The sequence below is a fragment of the Colletotrichum tamarilloi genome (genome assembly GCF_030869305.1).
Source record: "Colletotrichum tamarilloi strain Tom-12 chromosome Unknown Scaffold_220.1, whole genome shotgun sequence".
Classification (NCBI taxonomy): Eukaryota; Fungi; Ascomycota; class Sordariomycetes; order Glomerellales; family Glomerellaceae; genus Colletotrichum; species Colletotrichum tamarilloi.
The window spans coordinates 1-24,697 of record NW_026849604.1 but is presented as its reverse complement, the minus strand read 5'-3'; the positions used below and the strand labels follow the sequence as shown (position 1 = coordinate 24,697).

The 24,697-nt window shown below is 50.2% G+C and overlaps 11 protein-coding genes across 11 annotated transcripts; 1 reads left to right on the top strand and 10 right to left on the bottom strand.

Moving 5' to 3' along the window:
- Positions 1-246: 246 nt before the first annotated feature.
- Positions 247-1,470, top strand: CTAM01_16423 (uncharacterized protein; the record flags this gene model as incomplete). The annotated part of the gene is made up of 1 exon (XM_060532416.1): positions 247-1,470. The coding sequence occupies one exon, from the start codon at positions 247-249 to the stop codon at positions 1,468-1,470; it is 1,224 nt and encodes a 407-aa protein (XP_060373012.1).
- A 290-nt stretch (positions 1,471-1,760) lies between these two features.
- On the bottom strand, positions 1,761-2,529 carry CTAM01_16422 (glycosyl hydrolase family 61; the record flags this gene model as incomplete). Its single annotated transcript, XM_060532415.1, has 2 exons — positions 1,761-1,847; positions 1,912-2,529. The coding sequence occupies 2 exons, from the start codon at positions 2,527-2,529 to the stop codon at positions 1,761-1,763; spliced, it is 705 nt and encodes a 234-aa protein (XP_060373011.1).
- A 694-nt stretch (positions 2,530-3,223) lies between these two features.
- On the bottom strand, positions 3,224-3,829 carry CTAM01_16421 (uncharacterized protein; the record flags this gene model as incomplete). The annotated part of the gene is made up of 1 exon (XM_060532414.1): positions 3,224-3,829. The coding sequence occupies one exon, from the start codon at positions 3,827-3,829 to the stop codon at positions 3,224-3,226; it is 606 nt and encodes a 201-aa protein (XP_060373010.1).
- Positions 3,830-4,861: 1,032 nt separating this feature from the next.
- Positions 4,862-5,436, bottom strand: CTAM01_16420 (HHE domain-containing protein; the record flags this gene model as incomplete). Its single annotated transcript, XM_060532413.1, has 2 exons — positions 4,862-5,146; positions 5,206-5,436. 2 exons carry the CDS (start codon positions 5,434-5,436, stop codon positions 4,862-4,864), a joined length of 516 nt encoding a protein of 171 aa, XP_060373009.1.
- Positions 5,437-6,953: 1,517 nt separating this feature from the next.
- CTAM01_16419 (uncharacterized protein) lies at positions 6,954-8,966 on the bottom strand (the record flags this gene model as incomplete). The annotated part of the gene is made up of 4 exons (XM_060532412.1): positions 6,954-7,099; positions 7,160-7,917; positions 7,969-8,452; positions 8,510-8,966. 4 exons carry the CDS (start codon positions 8,964-8,966, stop codon positions 6,954-6,956), a joined length of 1,845 nt encoding a protein of 614 aa, XP_060373008.1.
- Positions 8,967-9,524: 558 nt separating this feature from the next.
- CTAM01_16418 (Sodium:neurotransmitter symporter family protein) lies at positions 9,525-12,472 on the bottom strand (the record flags this gene model as incomplete). Its single annotated transcript, XM_060532411.1, has 4 exons — positions 9,525-9,980; positions 10,033-10,821; positions 10,925-11,901; positions 12,199-12,472. The coding sequence occupies 4 exons, from the start codon at positions 12,470-12,472 to the stop codon at positions 9,525-9,527; spliced, it is 2,496 nt and encodes an 831-aa protein (XP_060373007.1).
- Positions 12,473-13,495: 1,023 nt separating this feature from the next.
- CTAM01_16417 (major royal jelly protein) lies at positions 13,496-14,590 on the bottom strand (the record flags this gene model as incomplete). Its single annotated transcript, XM_060532410.1, has 1 exon — positions 13,496-14,590. One exon carries the CDS (start codon positions 14,588-14,590, stop codon positions 13,496-13,498), a length of 1,095 nt encoding a protein of 364 aa, XP_060373006.1.
- Positions 14,591-15,872: 1,282 nt separating this feature from the next.
- Positions 15,873-16,590, bottom strand: CTAM01_16416 (uncharacterized protein; the record flags this gene model as incomplete). Its single annotated transcript, XM_060532409.1, has 2 exons — positions 15,873-16,034; positions 16,108-16,590. The coding sequence occupies 2 exons, from the start codon at positions 16,588-16,590 to the stop codon at positions 15,873-15,875; spliced, it is 645 nt and encodes a 214-aa protein (XP_060373005.1).
- Positions 16,591-18,625: 2,035 nt separating this feature from the next.
- Positions 18,626-19,709, bottom strand: CTAM01_16415 (uncharacterized protein; the record flags this gene model as incomplete). The annotated part of the gene is made up of 2 exons (XM_060532408.1): positions 18,626-19,320; positions 19,412-19,709. The coding sequence occupies 2 exons, from the start codon at positions 19,707-19,709 to the stop codon at positions 18,626-18,628; spliced, it is 993 nt and encodes a 330-aa protein (XP_060373004.1).
- A 503-nt stretch (positions 19,710-20,212) lies between these two features.
- Positions 20,213-21,932, bottom strand: CTAM01_16414 (major facilitator superfamily transporter; the record flags this gene model as incomplete). Its single annotated transcript, XM_060532407.1, has 3 exons — positions 20,213-21,053; positions 21,106-21,361; positions 21,479-21,932. The coding sequence occupies 3 exons, from the start codon at positions 21,930-21,932 to the stop codon at positions 20,213-20,215; spliced, it is 1,551 nt and encodes a 516-aa protein (XP_060373003.1).
- Positions 21,933-23,000: 1,068 nt separating this feature from the next.
- Positions 23,001-23,813, bottom strand: CTAM01_16413 (cellulose-binding protein; the record flags this gene model as incomplete). Its single annotated transcript, XM_060532406.1, has 3 exons — positions 23,001-23,261; positions 23,323-23,684; positions 23,741-23,813. The coding sequence occupies 3 exons, from the start codon at positions 23,811-23,813 to the stop codon at positions 23,001-23,003; spliced, it is 696 nt and encodes a 231-aa protein (XP_060373002.1).
- Positions 23,814-24,697: the final 884 nt, after the last annotated feature.

The window sequence follows — 24,697 nt, the reverse complement described above, 5'->3', positions numbered from 1 at the left end:
ACTACTATCGCTGATGAAAGCACGGATTGTCTTGATCACGAATCCAGGTATCAACAGCAACTTTAGGGGTACCCCGCTCAACAAAGTGTGCAATATGCAGGGGGGTCATAGAATTGCTCAGGGCTTTAGCGGCTGTCTTGTTAGCGCAACTTCAGTTTAAACTTCTTGAATAACTCTAGGCTTCCGATGACTTCAAATCACCTCAAATTGAACTTCAATCGGCCACATGGTTTCTTGAGACAAACAATGGCTTCCTTGACAAGTACACGGGCGAAGTCTATAGTCGCAATCGCTAGCTCCTCCTCTTTAGATCTTCACCTCGACCATCCTACACCCGAAGAATGCATCCAGATATGGACAATTACGGCTGATGAATGGAAAGATTCTTTGACTCAGCCCTTGTACATGCTCGAGTCCGCGTACCTCACCACAGTCCCACTTGCGAAAGACGGAGGCATGGCGACCTGGGTTCTCGTTGACAAAACTTCGCCGCCAAATGAGCGGAGTATCTTCTGCTCATGTGAAACCTTTCGCAAACGCTGTCTCGTGAGCGATAGCATGGGGAACACGACGGAGAGAATCGTTCATGGGGTCGCCAGCGTCTTCTGTCCAGAAAAGTTTCGCGGCCGCGGCTTCGCAGCTCGTCACATGAAGGAGTTAGCGACGGTTATGCGCGGTTGGCAGTCCGAGAACGGAAGGATCATTGGAAGCGTCCTGTACTCAGACATAGGAAAGGAGTTTTATACCAAGATGGGATGGACACCAAACCCAATCAACGGGCACCTGGTGTTGCCGCCTGCAAAGATGGAGAAACCTGCGACTTCACGGCCAATCTTCGAATCGGATCTGGAGAGCCTATGCCTCAGGGACAAGGCTATGATACAAAATGACATGGCCACACCGAGTCCGTCACGCAAGCGGGTGGTTATTCTACCAGACTTGAATCATATGTTATGGCACATTCGCAAAGAAGACTTTGCTACCAAGCAGATCTTTAGTAAAAAGGCAGTGATAAAGGGAGTTATCACTGGAGTGGCTGGGAAGCAGGTCTGGGCTACTTGGGTTCGTCGTTACTACAGGCACCCAGACCCCCATAGCATTGAGAGTGCAGATGATAAGAATGTTTTTTATATTCTACGCCTTGTGGTAGAAGGGGATGAGACTGCGAACAAGCCACGCGAAGCAAACATCACGATATCGATGAAAGATTATGCAGAGCAAGCTGCTGCGTTGAAGGCTGTGATGCAGGCTGCTCAAGCAGAGGCGGCAGATTGGAGGCTAGACCAGGTACAACTATGGGATCCATCTCCCATGGTAAAGAGCCTTTTGGACCAAAGCGACCTAGATGCTGTTTACGTTGAGAGGCAGAGTCATAGCATTGCTAGTCTACTATGGTTCGAGGATGGCGAGGATTTGGGAGCAGAGGACGCTCCGATTTTGATTAACAATGAGCATTATGCGTGGTGTTAGTGGAGGAGAAAGATTCTTAGTTCGACTGCAAGCTCTTCATTACGGAATTCCATAAACGGAAGGCTTTGGCGCCGATTACCCAGCTATGATACAAGAGGCTCTGAAGCAATGGAACATAGGTCTGGGAGAGCTATCGAAATTTCACAGTGTGTGCAAGTTTGATTCCTCATGTAATATGTACATGAAATTAATCTCCGTCTCCAACCATCAAAGAGTTCATCCGTACCACTAATGATACTGATGACTGATGATACTGATGCATCAAAACCGCTGAAAGCACATGTTAAGATTTAGCAAGCGAACTTCGCGGGTCCTGGAATCGTATAGTTCGTGACGACGGGGTAGTAGATGTTGATTGTGATGCCGGGATCGGATCCCTGAGACAATAGTCAGTAAACAGTGCATCTCATGTGGCTTGATGGTAACGATTCAACAACAGACCTTGTAAGCACCAGGAAAGCTGACAGTCGACGGGCTCTTGGCCGCGGTCCCGCCAACGACATTGATCTGAGCACACTCCATGTACAGTTGTGCACCCGGGTAAGAGCTGGCGCCGTGCAAGGCAATCATCTCAGCTCTGAGAAGGTACTGTCCGTTGGCAATACACTTGGGAATAGTAATAGCCTGCTTCCCAGCATTACCAATGACGCGCTCCGTTCCCCAGACACCACTGCTCAGCCCGTCCTCCTGGATTTTGAACCATCCCGCGCCAGTACCGGGGTCGGTCTTGGCGTCGGTGACCTTCTTCATGTAGGCAAGAGTTGGTCCCTTGTGGCTGGCGTCCATGACGTCCTCGGGCCCGCTGGTCAGGGTGTGGCGCCAGACGGCTGTCACTGTTGACCCGGCTGTCACGGTGATGACTTTGTCGGTTGACTTCGTCGGGTTCGGATCACCGTTGCAGGCGATATACTGGGACGTGACGTCGGTCTGAGGACCGTCGTACTCCGGGGTACGGATGCCTTGAGAAACGCCGCTGTTGACGCCATCGGCCTCGAGGGAGACGAAGATGGTGTGGGCCTGGCAGAGGCCGGCAGCAGCGAGAAGACCGAGAAGCTTCATGTTGTAAAGTTATTGCTTTCCCTTTAGCATCAAGTATACAAATGCGCACGGCGCAGGTCATGAGAAAGGGAGGTCATTCATCATTTTATATCGAATCTGCCGTGAACATGGTCCATAACGGACTTGACGACTCCCTCAACCGCGACGACGTTCCAGGCCGGCGACCACGGGGCGACCCCTTCCGGCATCCCACGAGCGGAAGGTCATGAGGTGGTGGCAAGAACGGATTGCATCGCTAAGTGAGACTGACAATGGAATAAAGGTGCCAATGCTAGCTTGGCGGGGCCAGTTCATCCGGCATTTAGATTAAGCTCATTTATCCTCCGCGAATCGCTTGGCGATAGTGTTGTATCGAGCCGCCCTTAGTCTCAAGTAAGTGGTGTCCTAGCCAATGGCACCGACACCCACCGGCAGGAATCAGATGGGAGGACCTCTTGTTGGTCTGACCGACATGGATCGGATGGCGGCCAGTTGCGGACTCCGGAGATCGTGAGCTGGGAATTCGGGACTGTTTCCGAAGACTAGGGTCAAGAACAGTTGCCGTAGATGAACTGGTTAACTCGATACGTTCTGGGAAGAACTTGAACAAGTGTTGCATATCTCTGGTTTTACGTGAGTGTTTGCTAAAGAAATTTCATGGCTCGACGCAAGCGCTGTGTCTCGCCGAACCCGGGCGCCCCTCGCCGTGAACTCGTCAATGCCGGCGTCCCGATCCATGAGCCACACGATCAACTACCAAGCCGCCAACAGTGCTTCCGACAACATTCTCCCAAGTCCTAGACGGCTTCTCTCCATGCTTCCCAGCGACGGCGTCAATCGCCCCGGCTCCCGCCGCCGCCGTCATGACTCTTGCCGTTCGGTCCCTGTCATGCCGCGCCAGACCCGCCTCAATGATACCGGCACTAGCAGCTGCAACAGCGGCCTGACCCCAATTGGGCCCGGAGGTGGAATGCCTCCGTTTGCTTCTGCTGTGTGTGTGGCTGTGGTGGCGATGGTGCCCATCCCTGTGGCTACGATGGCTGCGGTCGGAGTCGTAGACCTCGGATCTTGGTCGCGATCGTGGACGCCTTTCTTCGTAGTGATAGTCTCTGATTCTTGGTTTGTATCTATCTTCTTCGTAGACTTCGACGCGGCCTCTGCGATCGGGAGGCTTGTAGTGCTGGTGTGCGACGTGGGCAGCGCCGGCATCCCTTGTCGGGCTGTACCCTGGACTTCCGACGCTCAAGTCGGAGTAGGCTGGTGAGTGGTGCCGCCGGCGGGTTGAGTATTGGTCCCGTACATCGTAATCTTTGTACGACATCTTGAATGTTGACTGATGAGTTGAAATCTCGGGGGCTTCAGAAGTTCGTAGATGAGAGCTCCATAGGCTTTCATGGCCGTATCATGAGGAGCCAGCTTAAATAACATGACGGAAATCGACAACTCAGAGGCCAAGGGCACTAGACCTCCGCTTATCTTGCCGACCACGGAAAGTCTTGTGGGGAATAGGGACTTCGCCTCTCAGGACTGCATATTGGGAAATTCTGATGTAAGCTCTCGGCCGGATGGGTAACAGTGTTTCCAATCAGGTTCTAAGAAAGTGCATCTTTGACTAAGGTTCAAACCACCTTGTGATGGTAAAGTGGAGCAAATGCTCTCACATGTAATGAACTTACATGCGTTCACTGTCTGGAACTGTGAGCTAAATCAAGTTTTTGGTAGCTTTGGGCTACAAGCAAATGGAGGTTTGGCTTTGGCGCGCATTGCCAAAGCATGATTGAACGACCAAGTATGAACGAAGAGAGTTATGGCACATGTCATGCATCGGCAGTTTTGGTTTCTAACGGAGTTGACTCCGGCGGTTTCCGATGCCGCAGTCACTATTACCTTCACTGGCTCCGCAAGCTGAGGGTACCTGCGCAACAAGATTACGTAGGAAAAGATGAACTGCGAAAATTTGGAAGACAGATGGATGTGATCCTGGTGTGCTGGAAGTGCTGCAAGCCGTGGTCTTATGACGTGGAAGTGACAAAGAGATACCGGGGCAAACTCGCCGTGGTCGACACCGATCGGGCCCACCCGGAGTTGCTCGGCTCCGGGTCGGTCGGCTCCAGGCTTATCATGTGTTTTGTTACAGTACATGCGAGGTCAGAAAAGAGATGTAGTCAGAGTATTGAAATCCAGGCCGTTATCTTGGGTGCAACCAGCATACTGAGAGAAACCCATAATGATTAATATTTACTGTGACCACTAGGATCTTGCTCCGTCATAATGCCGTATATCATCGGACGTCTCACCCATGCTTCCCCAGAATTCCCTCCTCACCAACCCCGCAAAATCGGGCCATGCGCATTCAAGGCCCAGTTTTGGTGGCGAGGAAGTCTGTGATCTGCTGAGACGGCGGACCGCGATCAGGCGAGGGGTTACTCCGCGTCGGAGCCATGGACATTGTGAGCCGAAATTGCCTCGCAAGCTCCTCAGACTCGGTCATGGTGAGGCACTCTTCCAACCGGGCCACGTCCTGGTTGTCGGTATCGCGGACGTGGGCTGCCAGGTCTACCCAGAGAGCCTTTAACTCGGTTTCGAAACTGTCATCGTCGACTGGAATCGCTTGGAGGCGGCAAATCTTTTCCTTCAACTAAAGCGACCGATCAATTTCCCGATGTGACTATGGGTGGGCGGCAACGCTAAACTTACGCTTTCGCGGTCCGTGTGATTCCTGGCGCTACGAGACTCGCCATCGGCCAGTCGATCTGTGAGGATTGGAAGGAGGACTTGTTCCTCGCTGATGCAATGCCTTGCCAGTTCGAGGCTGAGCTCATTCCTCCATCGGACTTTGTCTTCTAGAGTGGTTGATGTGAGGATATATCGATATGCCTGCTCGATCTTCCGATGGTCATCCTTGATCGCGTCGCTGAGTCTCGTCATGATGTTGATGTTTCGTGGTCGGATATTGAGGTGAATAGTGCTGAGGCCGATTACTTCGAAGCATGAAAGAGAAGCTGGCGAAATAGAACGGTGATACTCGTTGGATTTGAGGTGCTGGTGGACGGCAACCGGAAAAAGGTGAGTTTTCCCGCGAACTTTGGTAGAGATGGTTTTGAATAAGATCATCAATCTGACCACTGAGAGGGAATCCCATGCCTAAAGTAAGTAAGCAAGCCCAAAAATGACGTTTCGGAGACTCATGGCTGTGGCGTCTCACCAGGGGCTGATCCTATTGTGATACCTGACAGACACCGTCATGTCTGCCCAAGCTTGTCAAGTAGTCTCCGATAAGCTATCACTCTTTCCCTCGCTCACTCTCACTCACTCCAGGAACAGTAGCACAGCAAGGGAGGGGTCCTGTCAAAGTACCTTGGTATCCGTGGTGGCTTTGCAGGCTTACAGGCTGCAGCATCCCGAGAAGCAAAGGAGATCAGTGGGACATCTTTTAGACCCCCCGAGCTCCCGGCGCGAAGTGGAGCAGCCGCTCCGGAGACGTGGATTCATGGAGTGAGTGGTCCGGCGGTTGGGTTGGGTTGGGGATTCCGCCCCCAAAGGCCCCCTAAGGATGACTGACCGGCATCAAGAACTGCCTATTCCGGCATGGTAGACCACGCATCCGGTTGCGAATCCCGGACGGTGATTTGTTTGGCAATCATGAGAAAGAGTGTGCCCTTGGGCCTCAGCCCTGTTTTTTCTGGTCCGCCACTCTATCATCATCGCGTCACCCCAAGCCGTTTCCGAATGCTAGGGTTTGGGATCTGGCGAGCTGTGTCGACCGTCAGACTGTGCCACGTGGGCTTTCAACCTACTATGTACGCTCAATGTTCCGTTAGTCAATACCTAGCACTAAAACATGATGAGCAAACGGATCAAGGTAAAACCGGTATTATGGCAACTTTATTACCATGGCGCGTACGTCGGCTTTGCCACGACAGGGAAGACAGTGTTGCGCCGCTGACCTTCGTTATCTAAACCAACCAACATCCAAAGAACGTGACTCTTATTGTGTTTCTGCGCAAGACTCTCTGAATTCCAGAAGGGGCAATTAAAGTCTCGTTTGATCTAAAGGGCCGGGTTCAGTGTACCGGTGGATATGTCTGAGACAAGAAGCTTTGCAAGCTAACTCGACCCCAGCCATCAAACGGCGGAAAGGATAAGCGGCAGCCAACGCTATGTCGTCAGGCTTTTGGCGGGGTAATAAGCCACAGAAGAACCAAAGAGCTCGGCTCTTTTCTCCCATTGCCTGATTCGTTTTACCACAACTATTCCTTCTGTGGTGTACCAAGTCGTCACCCAGCCACATCATCGCGAGGCTCGTCATACTACGGTCAAAGGTTAGCCCGTAATTCCACCGCTGACGCCGCAGATCCTCGGTGTAACCCATCTTGGATCGCAAAAGTACCTATGTGTACCTCTTCCGGCGTCTTTGCCTCACAAGGATATCTCCATTTCGCCCTTCAGATTCTGCCACGAGCCAAGAACCTGTCCGGGATGTCGACATGCTTGCATCGTAGATACTCTGCCAAGTTCTTGCTAAGGAAATCGTAAGACGAGCTTGCAGAGACACCCCTATCCAGGTGATCCTTCAATAGGAAGTGCACAGCTATCTCCAAGTCAGTTGAACACGACACCATCGGCCTTTACAAAGGACAGAATAACTCACCATGGAGATGTGGGAGCTCGAAACGGAAAACCGGTTTACCCTTGTCATCCTCTCCTAGCAAATCACGAATCTTCCCGACCGTCAACATCGACCTTAACCAATCCCACTCGTCGGCATTCCGCACAAAGAATCCAACGTTGCTGTCGGATCCCTTGTCACCCGACCGCGCATGTACGACGTACCCAAGCGGTGCCCTTGTAGTTGGCCCCAAGGTCGCCACATCAGTCGGGCTTTTGGTCTCGTACGTCGGTTGGTCGTACAAAAAGTCCACTGTGTCCCGCGGGGGCTCAATGTCGACCTTTTGACTCTTCCACGGTAAATGGCACACGTGCTTTGCTGTGCTCTGCGGGAGAATGCTAACCCAGTACTCATGGTACTCCTTTGGGATTGCTTGTCGCGTGTCTAGGTGGAATGTTGCACCGGGGTAGCTTTGCATGATGTTATCCACAATTGGCTTCAGGAACTTCAAGGGCGACAACGCTGCTTGGTCGCGCGCTTGTGCAAAGATGCGGAGATCGACAGTTGCTGCATCTTGGTTTGTGGGGTTCTCTGGACAAGAGCCGTTGGTGCTGAATTTGAGACAAGAGAAGGACTTTACGTCAAGAACGTGACGAAGCTGACGCTCAAACAATGTCGCCTTCTCATTGATGTCGAGGCCGCAAAGAAAGTAATGGGCTTCGGCTTGATATCCGCCTTTGGCTGTAATGCCAACCTTTGTAGTCGGAGGAGGCTTCATACTGCCGACGTTGAAGACTCGACTGTAGCGATGTCAGTGGGAGTTTTCAATGGGTATTGTGATGGCGACCTACACTTGATCCTGTCCCACCTGTGTCATCTTGATGTTGTCTAGGATGGCCGCGACATCTGAATTGTAGTAATATGGCCCTTGGATCTCGTAGAGAAGCTGAGCTTTGCACGTTTCCAAAGTCACCATACCTCCCGTTCGAGCTTGCTTGTAGACGGTAAACTCGCCAGTTTCCTCGACTTTGGCAATCGGAAATCCAATTTCGACAGAAGTACCAGGCAAGCTCTTGAACCCAGAAAAGTTTCCGCCCGTCACGTAAGTCGTGCATTCGATGAAGTGACCTGCAACGAGTGCGTGCGCCAGCTGCGAGTAGTCATCACGCTTCCAGCCATGATGGTATGCTGCGCATGCAATGGTTGGCGAAGCATCAGCTACACGGCCGCACAACACGATATGAGCTCCTTGCTTGAATGCTTCAACTATTCCCCAGCAGCCCAAATATGCCTGAGCGTAGATGGGTTCGTAAGGCCAGTCCTTGATATTCTCGCCTAGACTTGTCAGCATCTAGCACCATAAGCCATGGGATTGGCTGGGTCGTGAAGTACCCGTTGTAAGATTCTTAAATCCTTCTCCAGACTTCAGCCCCTTTTTAACAACATCAATCACCTCGTCGCCCTCAATCCAGGCGACTTTAAGCTTCAAGCCCTTCTCGCTAATCATGTGAACTAGAACATCATGCAGCTTCTTCGTATCGCTTGCGCCAGCATTGACGGCAAGTTTGATCCGCCTGGAATCCAAGTATTGCAGCGCAGGCTCGACCGCTTCGAGAAATGAAGGCTCAAATTCAGACGAGTTTGTGGGATCAGTCGCCTTTGCAACACCCCTTGATGTCATGTTGTACTCTGACATCCAGTCGCCGACAATGTACTGGATGTCTTCATTCCGAGCGAGCTCAGCAAGCCCATGGCGCCTATCTGCTGCAGATCCAGACGCCGATGCTATGCGCGCGGTGTCATTTGCGCGCGATGCGAGATGACCTGGGAGGTTGGTCCTGAGAGGCATGATCAAATTTGGAGCGAAGGAATAAGGCAAGGAAGTTTTTTTTTGGCTAGTTTCCGAAGAATCAACGAGTTGTATGGAGTTGCTCTAGTTGTAGATGATCCATATGTACCTCAATCATGATATTCTCAAGGTTCTAGCTGGAGTCCATTAGCCGTCCGCCCCGCACCGGCGAACCGTGTCCCCTCCGCATAGAACGCAACAAGCCTCGGCTTGTCCGGCTTTTCAGATGTTTCGACATGCCCCGAGCGTCGATCGACAGTTGTTCAAAGAATTTTGAATCAGGATTCCTGACTCAATTACGCTGAGCTTCGAGCTGGTTTGGTGAACTGGCCTTTGATCTTCTACGTACACTAGTCGAAACATACATCTATGACGGTGAGCGGAATGTCTTACGGACCCAGCGGTAATGGATTCAACGTCTGCCAAGCGAATACCGAGAAAGGTGATGAGATACATTATTCTATGTCATGTTAATTGCAATCCAACGTAATTTATCGTCCTTCGTGAATTCAATCTCCCTTTCGCTTTATTGTATACTCTTTCAGGCACATAGCTGCTCTATAAGGCGGTCTTCTTTTCCTCCTCTGTAATGAGGCCGTCATTGGTAGGCGACTCCTTTCTGCCAACACCCTCGTCCGAATGCGAGTGAGCCTGCGAGTTTCCTTGCTCCATTGTCCCAGCAGCGATAGCTTGAGCCTCGTCTGCACCGATGGTGACGTTTGGAGCGTAAGCCATCTTGCCTTCATTCCGACGATGCACTGGGATGAAGACGTTGAACCAGCGCGGCACTATGAAGCCGGCTAAAATCAAGATCAAAGCGACGTGGCCGACAGCAAAGCCTAGGATATGCAATGGATCGTAGCGGAGTTCATAAAATGATGGGTATGAAAAGCCGTAGACGATAGCCAAGATCGGCCCTGAGATGTAGCGAAGTAATACGGGCCAGAATGTCGGAATATTCCAGTTCTTTCCGCTGCCGATGACTACGTTGAGATCCCTCCGAAGTTGGTTTCCCTGACCAACAATGTTAGACTGATTCTCTTTGTAACGGAAGACGAACACTTACAGAGTAGAAGGCCAGATACCAGAACTTGCTGATGAAAGCGTTCTTTCCCCAGAACCTCGGCGGGATGGAGTCTGGGATTTTGCCAATGATACTTGAGGCGATACTTCCGCCGATGAAGATACCGAACCCAACACCAGCTCCAGCTCCTGGGTGCACAGCGTGGGCGATGGCCACTCCCAGGACCATAGCTAGGATGTAGCATGTGTTGTAGATGACAAAAGCTGGCTTGCCGACTTGTCCAATAACATCTTTGCAACGGTAAACACTTGTTGATGAAATGCATTCGGCAAAGACAACGAAGACTAATGCAACATCGTTCGTCCACCGGTCAATGCCAGTCAGGAGGTAATACCCGAACTCCGTGCAGTATGGAAGGCACAAAAGGAAGGACATGATCGTAAGAGTCGTGACAACTATAGGCCTGCTAGCCTTAATTCCCGTGTCCATCACCAGTGTGACGATGGCGTCCAACATGGCGAATGCTGAGCTGTAGCCGAGGACCATGAGTGTGAAAAACAATGCTACAGCCCAGAAATTGGCACCGGGCATTTCGGCCACTGCCTGAGGTAAAGTGAGGAAGCCAACGCTGAAGCCTCCGATGGGGTTTTCTGGGTCGGGTCGCATGCCGAGGTACCCGACCACGCCGAAGACGGCAAATGCGGCGATGTTCTCAAAGAGCACATTGCTGCAAACGATCAAGATTGAATCCATGACTGCGTTGGAATACTGTCGATTATATGAAGCATACGACGTAAAGTAACCGAAACCCACTCCGGTGCTGAAGAAGACCTAGATAATAGTCAGTTCATCGTCTGAGAAATGCATCTTCAATGAGTACCCTGCGAAGAGTCTCGAAGTTCAACATAAAGCGGGTAGATAAGGGCGTTCGTACCTGACCACAAGCTGTCTGCCAGACCTGACCTCTTGCGAGTTGGTCGCCTCTCCATGTCGCGAAATAGAGCTTCACACCTTCACCCGCATTCTCAAGCGATACGGACCTACCGATCAGCACAATGGTGACAACAATAGGCAGGCCCATCGTAAAGTACACGACGCGGCCAGTGAGCCCGACGCCGCGGAAAATGGAGATATACATGAGGAAGAAGGTGAAGGCCGCCCATCCGGTCGTCTCCCCCAATAGAGCTGTACCGGGATACTCGGTGTAGTTCAAAACGCTGCTGCCATCTGCCGTTAGATTGCCCTCGATTGGGTCAACGTTGGCAACGACCTTTCGGTTGAAGAAGTAATCGGGCTCGTTGGTCCATGGTAATGGGCTGGTGAAGGAATGTCGGAAATAGCTCATAATCCACGCCAAGTTGACGACGAAGTATGGCGTGACAACAAAGCCAACGTAGATCAACGATAGTCCCAACCCCTTCAGTCTCTGGTTGACATTCGCGTAGGCCACAACACTACCACCACGGTAGGCCTGTCCAATGGCTATTTCGAGTACGAGAACTGGGATAGCAACGATGAAAACGGCCATCAGATATGGGATGTACCACTGCAGGCCATGGTTGTTGTACACCTGGGATGGGTACCGAAGGAGGTTGCCCATTCCGGCGCAGCCACCCATGGATGCTAGAAGAAAGGAGGCCCTTGAGGGCCACGCATCACGGCCGTCTTCTGCTTTGTTCGGCGGAGGAGCAAACCAGCCCCCGATTTTCTTGAGCACGTCCATCACCACGTGTTGATGCTTGCGGCCCGAGAAAGACGCAGGTCCGGTCCGGTCCGACGGAAGAGGCCGGCTTTCGTTCGGCGAGAGTGCGATATCAAGGTTGCAGTTTTGGTCGTCAACATGTGAGTGCAAAACAAAGTATGAGATGCGACTGGCTTTGGATGATGAAACCCTGAGGGACAAGAGATCGCCTTGAGTAAGATGGTCCGAGGTGGAGAAGGAAAGGACAGGAGAGGAAGAAAGCTTTCTCAGTGCCTTGGTACGTACCAGACCGCTCGTCGATGCTTGTCTACTTATTGAGTTCGAGAAATATTGAACGCGACCCGGCTGGACTGCAGAACTTTCACTTTTCGCCCGCCGCCAGGAGGCGTTCATCCCAAGCACGCAATCTTGCTTTTCAGTCCACGCTTCGTGGGGTTCACGAAAGACCACTCATAAGCGCGACGCGCTGTGGTAAGTGGAGAATGGATATAAGGTCTTGGAATTACATAGGACAAGAGATTTAGCGAATCCTCCATCAGCCGTTTGTCGTGGCATCGCGGGTGGGAGCTGGGGGCGGAGATGCGAGACTATCCCGGTCTCCCAAGGCTCGGCGGACTTGGCGACAAGGCCATAGAGGGCGCGAGAGGCACCGGTATCCGTCCGGCCAAGACCGAGGACGGAGCCAAGGGCGTCGTTCGGTCGAATCACCGGAGCGGGATGACGCGAGCGCCCCACTATGCGGCGTCCCGGTCTGACATACAGATTCGCAAGGGAAAACATGCTGTTGGTCTGTCGTTCGGCTGGCCGTGTTATTGTGAGACCTTGACGTGGGGTGATGGACGAACGAGGGGCAAAAGAGAGGTCTGGAGAAGATGTGATTCGGGGAAAGAGACATCACTCACACACTGATATCTTCAACGTTGAATGCTACCGTTCAGCTGCCCACGTCATTGAAGACTTCTCGGAGTGAGCTCCAAGCTTGATGGATCGCATGGCGCAAGGCTCTGTTGAACCCTGCCATTCCGCCTACCAAGTTTTTCAGTGAGTCTACTTAAGGCTCAAAGCCGTGAATGGCCTGGATCTCTTGATCCAGCGCGAGAAGCCACCAATATTACAGGTACAGGGGATGTAATGAGGGGGAAGTGGAAGCTAGCTCCACTCGAGGTGGCTCCAGAGTTCTTCACGCTTGTGTCAACCTGTCAAGCAGACACCGCCGCAGTGTGTCAGTCTAAGCTTCAGTGCATTTCTGCAAGACCCCACCACAAATATCTCATGCTGAAATTCGCGGCCTCTCAACGTTGGGTAAATCACATTTACGGACTGGATAATCAGGCTTTGGAGCAAATAGGATGATGGGACCCTTCGCCTTGTAGTGGACCTCGACTTTCATGTTGCTAGTCGGAATTTCTCCGACTTGGCATTTGCCAAGCAAGTCAGGATTTGCTGCCTGTACGACGTCAGACCACCAGCCCACTTGATAAGTAGACGAGGATTCACGAAGTCTCTTGATCAAGATAGTGCAAAAGTGGGGTTTGCAAGTTTTGAACGCAAAACCAATTGCGTGGCGAGAGCCGTGTCATTCAGACACATGAAAGATGAAGCTTTTTGGACCTAAGGAGGCAAGGTATTGTCTTAGCGGAGAGGGAGAGGAACTCTAAGATATAGAGTCATGATATAAGCAGGAAATTTTCGACTGTCTTGGGTTCCAACCCAAAGAGTCATCAGAGACAATGTATACACAGGTCTATAGATAGTAGATATTTACAGAAGATGTACGAGTGGTATGGTGCTGTGAGCTTGGCTTTAGGCATGGTCAATCAAAGACGGACCCGCCTCGATGGGAAAGGTCAAAATGTTGTGAGGACCATCGGCCATTAGTCCGTTCGCCCCGGGCCGCATCTGCGAGGCGGGAAGCCAAAGGGTCTTGTTCGCATCCACCCACATCAGATCGGTCCACACCAGAGCATCATCCTGAACAAGGATGGACGAAGTTCCGTCCGGCTTGACTTTCCAGATAGCGAGGAGGTTGGTGTCGCTAACATAGATGTTTCCGTCTCCGTCAATAGTGGTGCCCCCAGTGGAAGGGGTCAGGGCGAATGGCTCAACGTAGTCTCCGAGGTTGGCAGCAAGAGTGCTGTTCGTCAAGGCTCCGTTGACGAATTCGGTCTTAACGCGGTACATGCCGCCGTTGCAAGGCTGATAGTACAGGTAGACACCATCAGGGGACACCTCAATCTGATCGAGGCCAACGGAAAGAGTGCTGTTTCCGCCCTGGTACCCCGGCACAAGACTACCGTTGTAGGCCATGGGGAACCAGGCCAGAGCCGAGCTGTGACCCACGAGTACACGCTGACCTTGACCAGTGGTAAGATCCATCACCACCAATGCGCCAAGTGTATCGCTGAGATAGGCGTAGTTTCCATTGAAACGGACATCGTCGATGACACTACCGGTCTCTGTAAGGTTATCGAGATAGTATGCCTTGTCGACGAGGTTGCTCTCGAGGTTGATGCCAACGAGCTTGCTAGATCCATTGATAAGATTGCGATCACTATCAGTGGTACCGCCGTCGACGATCCAGAATCGTCCATCGGGGCCGATGCGAGCACCATCAATGCTGACAAAGGCCTTCTTGGGGTCCAGGGTGGAGTTTGAGGTCCAGGAGTTCCACGTTGAGTCGGGGTACAGAACAGTCGTGCCGTTGCTAAGAAGCTCTACGGCTTGAGGTGCATCCGTCGTAGAATATCTCTGCGTCAAGAATTTTCGTCCATCAGTCGAGATACTGATGCCTTGAGTTGCGCGGTCCAAGGTAAGGGCGATTTCAAGACCGGGTGCAAGAGCTGAAACGAGCTGCGCTGTTAACGCCAAAGTGGCGAGAGTAAGAGAACGACCCCTCATGGCGAATTTTTCGAGTATAGGAAAGAAAAGAGTGTTGGAATATCCCAGAAAATCTGGCTAGGTAGACTTCCATGGTGTCCAAGACAAGCTTATATACGCAATGGTGTAATAAGCTGTTGTACTCGTAGATGACGCGTCGGGTGTATCTTCAGCCCCATCCCCTTTTTCCAGCCTGTCGTTAGTGTTCAACGCACTGAGCTATTATTGGGCTGATTATCAATCAAGCCTTTCGCGTACAGATAGGTTAGGGCAAAATCTGTGGTCTGGATCAGTCAAGATATTAATTGTAGCCATAACATGAGGCGACGCGGAGCAGCCCGCGATGCTCGGATGAGCCCCACGTTCACGGTGCGGAGCCACTCGGGCCTCTAGCCGTACGGTTACCGGGCGCATGAATAAGGGGATCAACAGAGCTAACCGAATCATGAAGTTTCGGTACGACATAGTATTGTAAGGCCAGCTCGTCTTTCTTCTGTAAATGGCAGTTTCGAGATGAGAGGGGTTAACAGCCGAGGCATTCGGCCGAGAGCAGGAATCAAGCTGCGCACATGCCACAGGAGATTGCGCTGTCGTAGCCTTCCTTTCACGGCGCGATTCCATCCATGCTTTGCTCATTCTTTCCGGAGGAGCCGTCAACATCATCCAAAGGCAAGGATATGCGACTATTAGCGTGCGCTTATTGGTCTGTTTAAGCAAGAGAAGACATAGAGGTCTCGGTCAGCTTTAGGTCATGATTTCCCAACAACATGGGTGTGAATAGAAAAGAGGGATCATTGTACTCGGCTGAAACACCTAGGTAGTCTAAGCCTCTAAAGTAGAGAAATGGATGCCGGAAACTTCGCCAGAGATATCGGCGCCTTCAACAGTGGAAGTATGTAACTCATGTCACTATGCACAATTCAAATGTGACCCTGCTTTGCTTGGATTTCTAGACTTCAATTTGTGTTCCGTATTATAGACGGAAGTTATGGTCGCTTCAAGTTGCCAATGCATTCGGTAGTTGCAATAGAGTTTTAAGTTTACTGAAAGTAAGGACTGTAAATTTGTGATTGCAGGCAAGCCAAAAAATGATAGGTCGAATAGGAAATGTGAGTATTGACAGCTCTCCCCCTCTTTCCCTTACTCAAGGTATTCTCCCACTATGATATCGACTTTCCTCATGGCAGAAAACCATAAGCTGGCATGCCAAGGTAACTGAGCGAAGAAAGTACGATCTCTAGTGTCTAGCGTCATTCTTGCAGTGCACGAAATTCATAGGGTTCCTCTGATCTGGGTGACCGCCCTAGCATGGTGCGTACCCAAATTGGACACTCCAATCATCATCGGTGTAAGCTTCACCAGAGGACCACCAGTAGTGTTTATCGACGTCGGTGCATTCGTGATAGATCACTTGTACGCCATCGGCAATTTCACCGAATGAACTAAGCTCCTTCTCCTCCAGAGCCTGAATTTTGTCAGCAAAAACCCTACAACCCTCATGAAGGAGAATTGAGGAATAAGTTTGGTGGAGAACCCACATCATTGCACCACCAAGTCGCGCTCTTCCAAGCACAGCTAACGCGGCCACATTCTCTCGGGCCAGCAGAGTTCTTTGGTTTCCCTGGAACTTTCCTGAGGTATTCCATGGTCGTCTCATACATGTCGGTGTGACCCTCCTCTAAGCTCTGGCAATCGACCCTGGGAAATTTGGCGCGCTTCTCCACGTCACTACGAGCAATATTCGAAATTGCTTCAAGGTCGAAGTCATTCATCTGGGCCATCTGAGGATTAAGACTACCGAGGGTAGCATAGACCTCTTGGATTGTACCCTTGATGGTGATGTTCTCTCCTTCTGGAGTCTGAAACTCCCATTCGGGAATGTACAGCTCGTAGCCCTTGGGCACATCCGCGGGAATAACAGCCTGATCAGTTAGCTCTTGCTTCAAAGACTTGGTCGGGTTCAAGCTTACAGCAACAATCATCGTGACTGATGACATCAAATGAAGAAGGCTGGCTCGCATGGTGGGCGTTGCTGTGCAGGTTAGATTTGGATAAAGCGTGTATGTGCTGGTTTGGACCTTGGGATGATATCAAAAGATCTCGTACGAAGGAAGAGCCATCGCTACTTATAAGCCCTAAAATGAACATGAAGCCGTATCTCACATCTCGGCAACCAAAACTCGTATCGAGTATTATTATTGCTTGACTCCTTTGAAGGACGCAATCGCGACCACCCATGCATGATTGCCTACTAGCTTCAGCTGCTGCATGAATTCAATCCTACATCGAGACTACACTACTCAAAATAGGAAAGGTAATCAATTGATCTTCATGGACGGGTGGTGTCGTAATCTCACTCTACGGAAAATTAAGCAAACCAACAGACATGGACAGTTGGCAGACCGTAGAGCACTGTTAAGACTTGATCTCGCAATGGGCATCATTAACTCAAGGGTTTCCGCTCTTTCCACTTCTTTTCTTGGCTCAAAGAAAAGGAAGTTGACGAATCTGATCTCCTTAAGCTTCCCTGCATGTTCCGAGGATGCGTGCCCCCTTAACGATTGATCTCACTGGCCCGCTTAGCAGCTATGATGCAGCCTCTTTGCAACCAATACTTCCAAGAACATCTATCAGGCGTCCCAGGCAATCAGAACGAAGATGTACAAAAGAATGACTCCAGCCCTCCAGAAGCATTTGGAAAGTCCAGGAGATTCAAATGGTCAGACTTGCGCGTCCAGCACCACCATCCAACAGAAGCCGTCAAGATATTCTATTCGTGCTCTTCGGATGCCATCACATCATTCGCCAAAAGCTGCACAATATGTTAAGGAGCAAGCAGACTGTTTTGTTTGTTGGTTTGGCAATGTTAGCAAACTCTGCCAGTTACAATGAAGAGCACGGTGACGTGAGCTACAAGTAGTCGAGACAAACGTCATGTTACACCAGCTTGAAGCCATGATCGCCTTGGAATTCCAGGCTTCAAAGGCATTTACTGGCAAACATCCACGGCCTGCTAATGGATCTTGAACCAAGCTTAGGAGCTGTTTGGGGTCCTGTGGCTGAAACATTTTTACATCACATGAGTGAGCAAATGCATGGTTAAGATGCGATGGCTGAAAACTGTACCGAAATACTTCAAGTATTGGCAAACGTACTTTTAGTTGCAGCCTGGTGATGGCTGGTTCAATCTCCAACATCCGATCTACAGTTACGAAGGCGGTCCCTTTTTGCATCAATTCTCAAGAGATACTTCATTGATATGGCCATCTGAACCTATCTCCAAGTGTTGAATCTGATCAGTGACACTTTCGTGGCTATTCACTCTTGGGCGGTGTGGCTCTGTTTTTGCTTTTTGAACAGTAGGCGTGTTGAATACTAGGTAAGGTAGGTAGGCATAGCTCCTCTCGCTACATGCGATGAAGATTGTCAAATGAAGCATGCGTCTTCTTCTGATCCTGTATTCAAGCTCCACATTACGTCACGGGCTCTGCCCCTGCGAGCATTAGTCTTCACGTCTCAATACAGGGAATCCGGCGATGTTTGCTCAACTTTGAACAAATGGCTTCTTTGTCGATAAGCTTTCAATGATTTGCGGACGGTATTGGTCACGCTGTTGTCCGATTCCATGCATGCTGTAGGCGTGATTTCAATCCAACTTTGACATAACTGGTCATCAAAGTACATACAAGTTTGCAGCGTCGCGTTCCAACTATGTAATGTTTTGGGGTAGCCGTTCGAGGCCTGTGTCTATCAGAAGGATGACGCAGATACTAGGTCGAAGATCCTGGATAAATCTATAGGATACTCTGCGATGACTTACCTCAGAAAATACGTGTATGCAAGTATACCCTACCAAACGATCATGGAGCAAAGATTTACTTGCAATTGCTGAGCTTTTCACGCACATAAGGGCTAAAATAATCTGGAAAACAGGATTGATTCTGCGTCGAATATCAGAACACGTTTCCTCGCCCGGTAATGGACCTTGACTTTGGGGTAGTACGTAGCTTTTTTTTGTTCGAATTTGCTCTCGTTGCTCCTTTTACTAATGTTTACCTAAGATTCCAGTTCAACTGGGCGACTATCTCCCTCGACCTCGGCAGCTCGGCTATGGGACGGGAGCTCTATCGCAGATGGCCTTAACGTACACATCTCTTGAGCGTCTCGATCATGATTTGGTGACTTCGTTTTCGAGTCATGGTTTTCTCTCACAAAAGAGTGCTCTCCCCTCCCAACGGCAGTGTCTCTTTGTAGCAGCCGGGTTCCCCGTTCTTGCTTTCTCTTCTTAAGACATAAAAACCAGCTACAACCAATGAGAGCCATGAGTATAACCACGATTCCAACTACAATACCAGCAATTGCCCCTCCAGATAACGAGGTCTCTCTGGCACCTTCAACCTGACGAGGCGGAACTTTGCCGTAAAGTGGAAAAACAGGATGATTGATAATGATTGGGCCCCCTCTAGGCAGGTTTGAGAGAAAGACTTTCGTCCAAGATGTCGTAATGGTGCTTTCACTTTCTCTCGTAGTTACAACGTTGTTGATCCACACTTCAGTCGGAGTACTCAGGAGGCTTGTACATTCCCGGTGAGGGATACCACCATTCGAAGCACTGAGACAGCCCCAGCCAGAGGGGCAGCACCAAGTTTGTGCATGCGTTTTTCCACTTGTCTCCGTGACATCCGTGGAACACGCAGTTGTCCACCCGCTAATGCACGCAGTGCCTGGGTAAGCCAAACTCGGGATATCACCTTGATTCGAAAACTGTTAGTACATGTACACCTTTCAAGGCTAACTTTCTGCTTATGGTAGTTTGTGTGGCATGGCTCAAGGAGGTCCTACTGAACTCGTCGAAAGGTCTCCAGATGTTTATGTAACTCTCCGGAAAGCATTGTGTTGGTACCGATGTCGTTGTCTCTCCCACAAATTGTAGACCGTAACAAGTGAAGCCCGATGTGATATCTTCACTTTTGGCCTCTACGCACCGGATAGCTCGAGGTAGTATGGAACAGGTACTATCTCTCGGTGTGAAGGGTGTCGTTTGTGGCTGCAAGGTATACACAGTGGAGAGCTGGTAGCCACCTGTGGAGTAGAAATGGGTTTCCACCAAGGGAGTGTAAAGTGTGGACGTGACTGCCATGTCTTTCTTGGAAGTTTGAATTATCAGAATAAAGGCGACATAATGTCAGTAGTCGATTCCTCGTGACACTAAGAGAAAGTGAAACGGAGACATGAATAATGCCCTTGACCGGGTATCAGGGTTATGTGGGTTTTTGAATTCGGTTCTTTAGGATTCAGCGATCTGGACGTCACACCGCAGTGAGGCCCGCGGGGAAATAGTAATGCGTTGTCAGCCATATCTGATTGGATATGGGCTCGTATCGAGATCATTCGGAACGAAAATGAGGTTATCTAGCTGCATGAGGTGGTGGCAGGTAACACTACTCAATCATCACAGGGATCCCGACACTTAGAAATGGAAGTTCATCACAGCTCAAGAGCAAAATAGTCGGAAACATGCTTGACATATTCAGATCGGCGACATGAAATATAGGGGCGTGTCGGGCTTCAAATACGCCCAAGGGCTTCGGAACGTCCAGGCCGAATGTCGGAACCTTCCAAGTGTAATAAAGTGACGATAAACTATGCCTTGTACCGGAAACTTCGCCCGGTATTAAGCCTCTTGGTTCCAGCTCCCGCAGACGGATGCAATCTCTCCTCTCTATCAAGCCTCCTATTATGCATCTCGATGTAAAGCCAAGCTGTCGAAAGAATGGCAAATGCAATTACGACTAGGATCATGCTGATCGTCATGCCATTCTTGTAATACGGGCCGTCGCTTGTCTTAAATATCCAGGCTGAGATGTAGCCTGATGTATTCCCAACTCCAACCACAAAGCCGCTCCCAATGGCTCGCTGGAAAGGCGTCTGCAAGTTTTGCATAGTCAAGATCCAGATCATGGGAAGAGTGATGAAGGTGCCGAAGGCGATGAAGTACAGCGCCATCATGGTCACATTTGTGCTTTCGTGTTCATCTTGCCTCAAGATTGCGTAGCCAACGATGGTGAAAATGAAGCCGCCAAGGCCGAAGGCCGCGCGGTGGTTGAGACGGTCAGCTGCGTAAGCAGTTGTAAGACATGCCACAGCAGCCACCACGAAGATGGGAACAATCTGCGCCTGTACATCTGCAGCGCTGAGCTCCGGGTGGAAGGACTTGACAAAGGACGGAGAAAAGATGGAAACTGAGTAAGCGGTTGTAGTCGTGAAGCAGTAGAGGGCAGCCCAGCAGTAATTGAGGGGGTTTGTGAAAAACATTTTCCACTCTGCTACAACACCGATCTCTGTGCTGCGTATTTCGACTGAATTTCTGATAAGTCGCTTTTCTTCTTCCGTCAAGAACTTGGCCTTCTCCGGAGGTCCAACATTAGCAGGAAGGCAGGCCAGAGAAGCTACCACAGTGAAGATACCCTCAATAATAAAGATCCTACGAGATGTTAGAGCCGTTTCGAAAAATAATGCGGGGATTGGAATCGTACCATCTCCACCCTTTGAAATTCTCAGTGGTTTGGATGTTGGCGATTGCGTATGCAAGAAAGTTCCCGGCAATATTTGAACAGATATTGGCGACAGTAATCAGTCCAAGTCTCCATTGAAGATGCCTTGGAGGGTAGTAAAGAGAACACAAGAAGACGCAGCCAGGGATGAGACCTGCATCGAAGACACCAACGAAGAATCGGGTGGCTATCATCTGATCGAATGTCTTGACGAATCCTTGGCCGATCGTGATTATACCTGTACTAATCATTAGCATGCACATCAACACAGCTCGGTCATGATAGCCGAAGCTTCTGCGTTCAATTTTACAATAACCCCCCGCATAACACGACTCGGTGACAAATATAGACTTACCCAGTAATATGTCGAGAGTACACATGTACCACAAGTATGGGAAGTTGAACTTGCGATTCAGAAAGCGCATAAGTAGATTACTTGGCACCTCGAATAGGATCAACGGCGCCGCTGGCATCGTGAGAACGATAAACACCTTCATCGCGTCGAGATGAAGATCTTGTGGAAGTTGCCGGATCAGTGCGGCTCCGATATTTGTGCGGCCCATTAACGACAAGAAGTTCAAAAAGAACATGGCAATCATTAGACGCATATCGAGTTTGTGGAGGAGCTTCTTGTCGAAGGTTGTGGCGCCGGCAGATGATCCATACGTATCGCTTTGGACCGACTCTCTCCTCGAGACAACCGGTTGCTGGTCTACCACCCCCGCGACCTTGATCTCGTCATCAAACTTCTCAATCATTCTGGAATTCCTCTTCGGGCGATCGAGCTCCAGCTCAAGAGGATCTGACATTGTCGTGCCGGAGATTTTGATGTAAACTGGAGGGGGGATTTGTGTGGCATGGGTTTGTTGACGAAGCGATTCTTCGAGGAGGAAAGAAACAGCAGGATGTGCCCATATGCACTAGCGAAGGAGCTTGACCAAGCAAACACTTTAAAAGCCATCTAACATTATTACTCGGCAAAGAAGCCCTCGTTTCGGCCGACAGACTTTGCGCATATCTTGCCATGTCCGTCCGCGAGTTCCTTATCTACGGAAGACTATCTTGCAGCGGAGGGATCATGCCGAGCACAGACTGGTGCTGGTGAGCGGGAGCCAGATGTCAGACGTCTCGGAGGGTAAGTAATTGTTAGACTCTGGTAGCCGGAAGTCCCTCAAGTTCGTCCGTGCTCGAGTGTAAATGCCAAACGCGAGAACGAAACTAAGTTCCCGCATCCTTTCGGGTCGGGGAAGATCGCGATATTCCCGATGGGATGAGCTAAATCTTCATCCCTCACGTGAGCGAAAGGACGATTGATTCTCCCTTGGTTTTAGAAGTTGATGAGCGCACATTATCTCTATATAGGTCACTCAGTGTCTATCGATTGAAGACCGATGCGCCTCTTCAATATGGAGGTCGGCCTGAAATCCCACACTCGCTCGATTCTCGGTCTTGGCTCTCGGCGCTCAGTCATCCTGGCGGCCTTCCAAGGCTATCTCGCGGACAAAGTGGACCCGAAGGTCCGTTGCCTTTGAAAACTTCGGATCGTTACACAAAGCATGTTCCTCACCAATAGAGAACCTTACCTTTGTTGTATGTGGCTTACTCCGACGCGGGTCAGCCTTCTGGCGGGGAGACATCTTGAGGATTCCCTACATCAACGTTCATTAGACGTCTACAGTGGATGTAACTACAACTTCAACTATCAAAAAAGAGAGTTTGCATTGAGCATACAACTTTCAACGTCCTTAGGTACATGCGCCTCAGTTCAACGAACCCTGACTCAACCTAGATGAATCTTACTGCTACGTAGATCTCTATATATGCTATCTCAGCACCCAGTCGAGTTGACTATCACCCAAACTCCCTGTACGATAATTTCAAAGCCCGCGCTCGGCAATGAGATCCCTGACGTACTTGATCAGCAATGGACCGACCTTCTGGGCTATGATCTGGTCTCCCTGATCGTTGGGGTGTACGCCATCTCGCAACATGGAGGTCGTGAACCCGGCAGAACTCGAGCAGTCTGCAACTGTAATTGGAGAGCTGGTCGAGTTCTGTTCGATGGCCCATCCCGGGATTCGCTGGTTCAAAGTATCGATTCCACCCCCGTTGAAGGACAACGGGATCAAGCGATCAACCTGTGAGGTAAGACTCGTGTCAACAGTCGCGCAAGTTGTTAGATGTTGCAAGAGACCATACCAGAATCTTCATACGCGAGTTGGACGCCCTCATCAACCCTACTATCCTCGTGTACGAAGCGACAATGTCGTTGGTCGTGCGCCCTTGCGCTACATCGTTGGTGCCAAGCATGAACTGCACAATATCAGGCTTAGTGCTTGCCAGCCACCCCTGTAGGTACTGGTTGGCGATGTTGATGGAGAGCCAACCTGAGTGGCCCTCATGATGGAGGTCAAAAGAGCCAGACTGTGCTCGGCAATTTTGGGGGTTGTTGGTCATGGAGCCAACGAATTGCACCTTGTCGGCAAGATTCTCCTTGACAAACTGGTCCCATACCAGGGCTCTCCAGCAAGTTATCTCGGTGATGGAGTCACCCAGAGGCACTCGAAAATTATCAGCTAGTTGCCTTCTGGCCTGTTGCTTGATGGCTTGAACTCACTGATTTTGATCTTGGACTGCGCGAAAGCAGCTGCAAATACACCGAAGGAAAGACAGACTTTGGTAAGCTGCATATTCGTAAACTAGAAAATCATTTGTTTCTCAGGAGTTGGCTTTGAAAAGGACAAGAAGAGAACTGCAGGTAATGGGATCAGAGACTCTCAATGGTAAGATATGCTACCATGGACCTTTTAAGGCGCCTGTTGACGGTCCTATCATGTCCACAAGTCTCATAGAAAGCGCTTGCAATTGGCATTCCCTCCAAAAAAAAAATACATCCTTTCATCCGAGACGAAATGAAGGCGTAATGAGATGCCAGGAGTCATGTTAATGGATGGAATGGAGAGATGAGTCCCGACCCCGAACTTCTCGGCAGCGCGCCGATGGTTAAAATCATTTTGACGTTGAGAAAGACCACATTGCTACATCACCAGGCCGTTTGTATTAGGGCAATGTGACCTTCTGAATAGCCGGAAGTTTTGGCAAAGTGCCGAGTGGATTATCCAAATGATGTTAAATGGAGGGGTAAATCTTTGATCTTCTGAATGGACCAGCTTTACCGAAACTTGGAGGCTCTCAAAGCCTTTGAGCTTGGCGGTTTGGGTACATAAATATGCCACAGTCGTGCAGCAAGATGCATGTAGAACAAAGAATATGTGGTCACCGTGGCGCAGATTGTCCACTGCATTTTTCTCCTGAAATTCGACAGGCAATGACAGGCTGACAGACGACGCGGCCCTGACAGCTCAAGTAAGTCAACATACCCACTTCCTGGCACCCCCCTGTTTCTGGCACCCACAAAAACGCGAAAATCCACCACAACCCAATGCCCACCCCCAACCTCCTTTTATCACAACATTTTCAATTCGCGTCCAAATGGGCTCATCTTTTGCACATGTCTTCTTCTATATATAATGCCTCAATATACCGAAGATCAGCTTCGTCAGGCTCTCGAGGA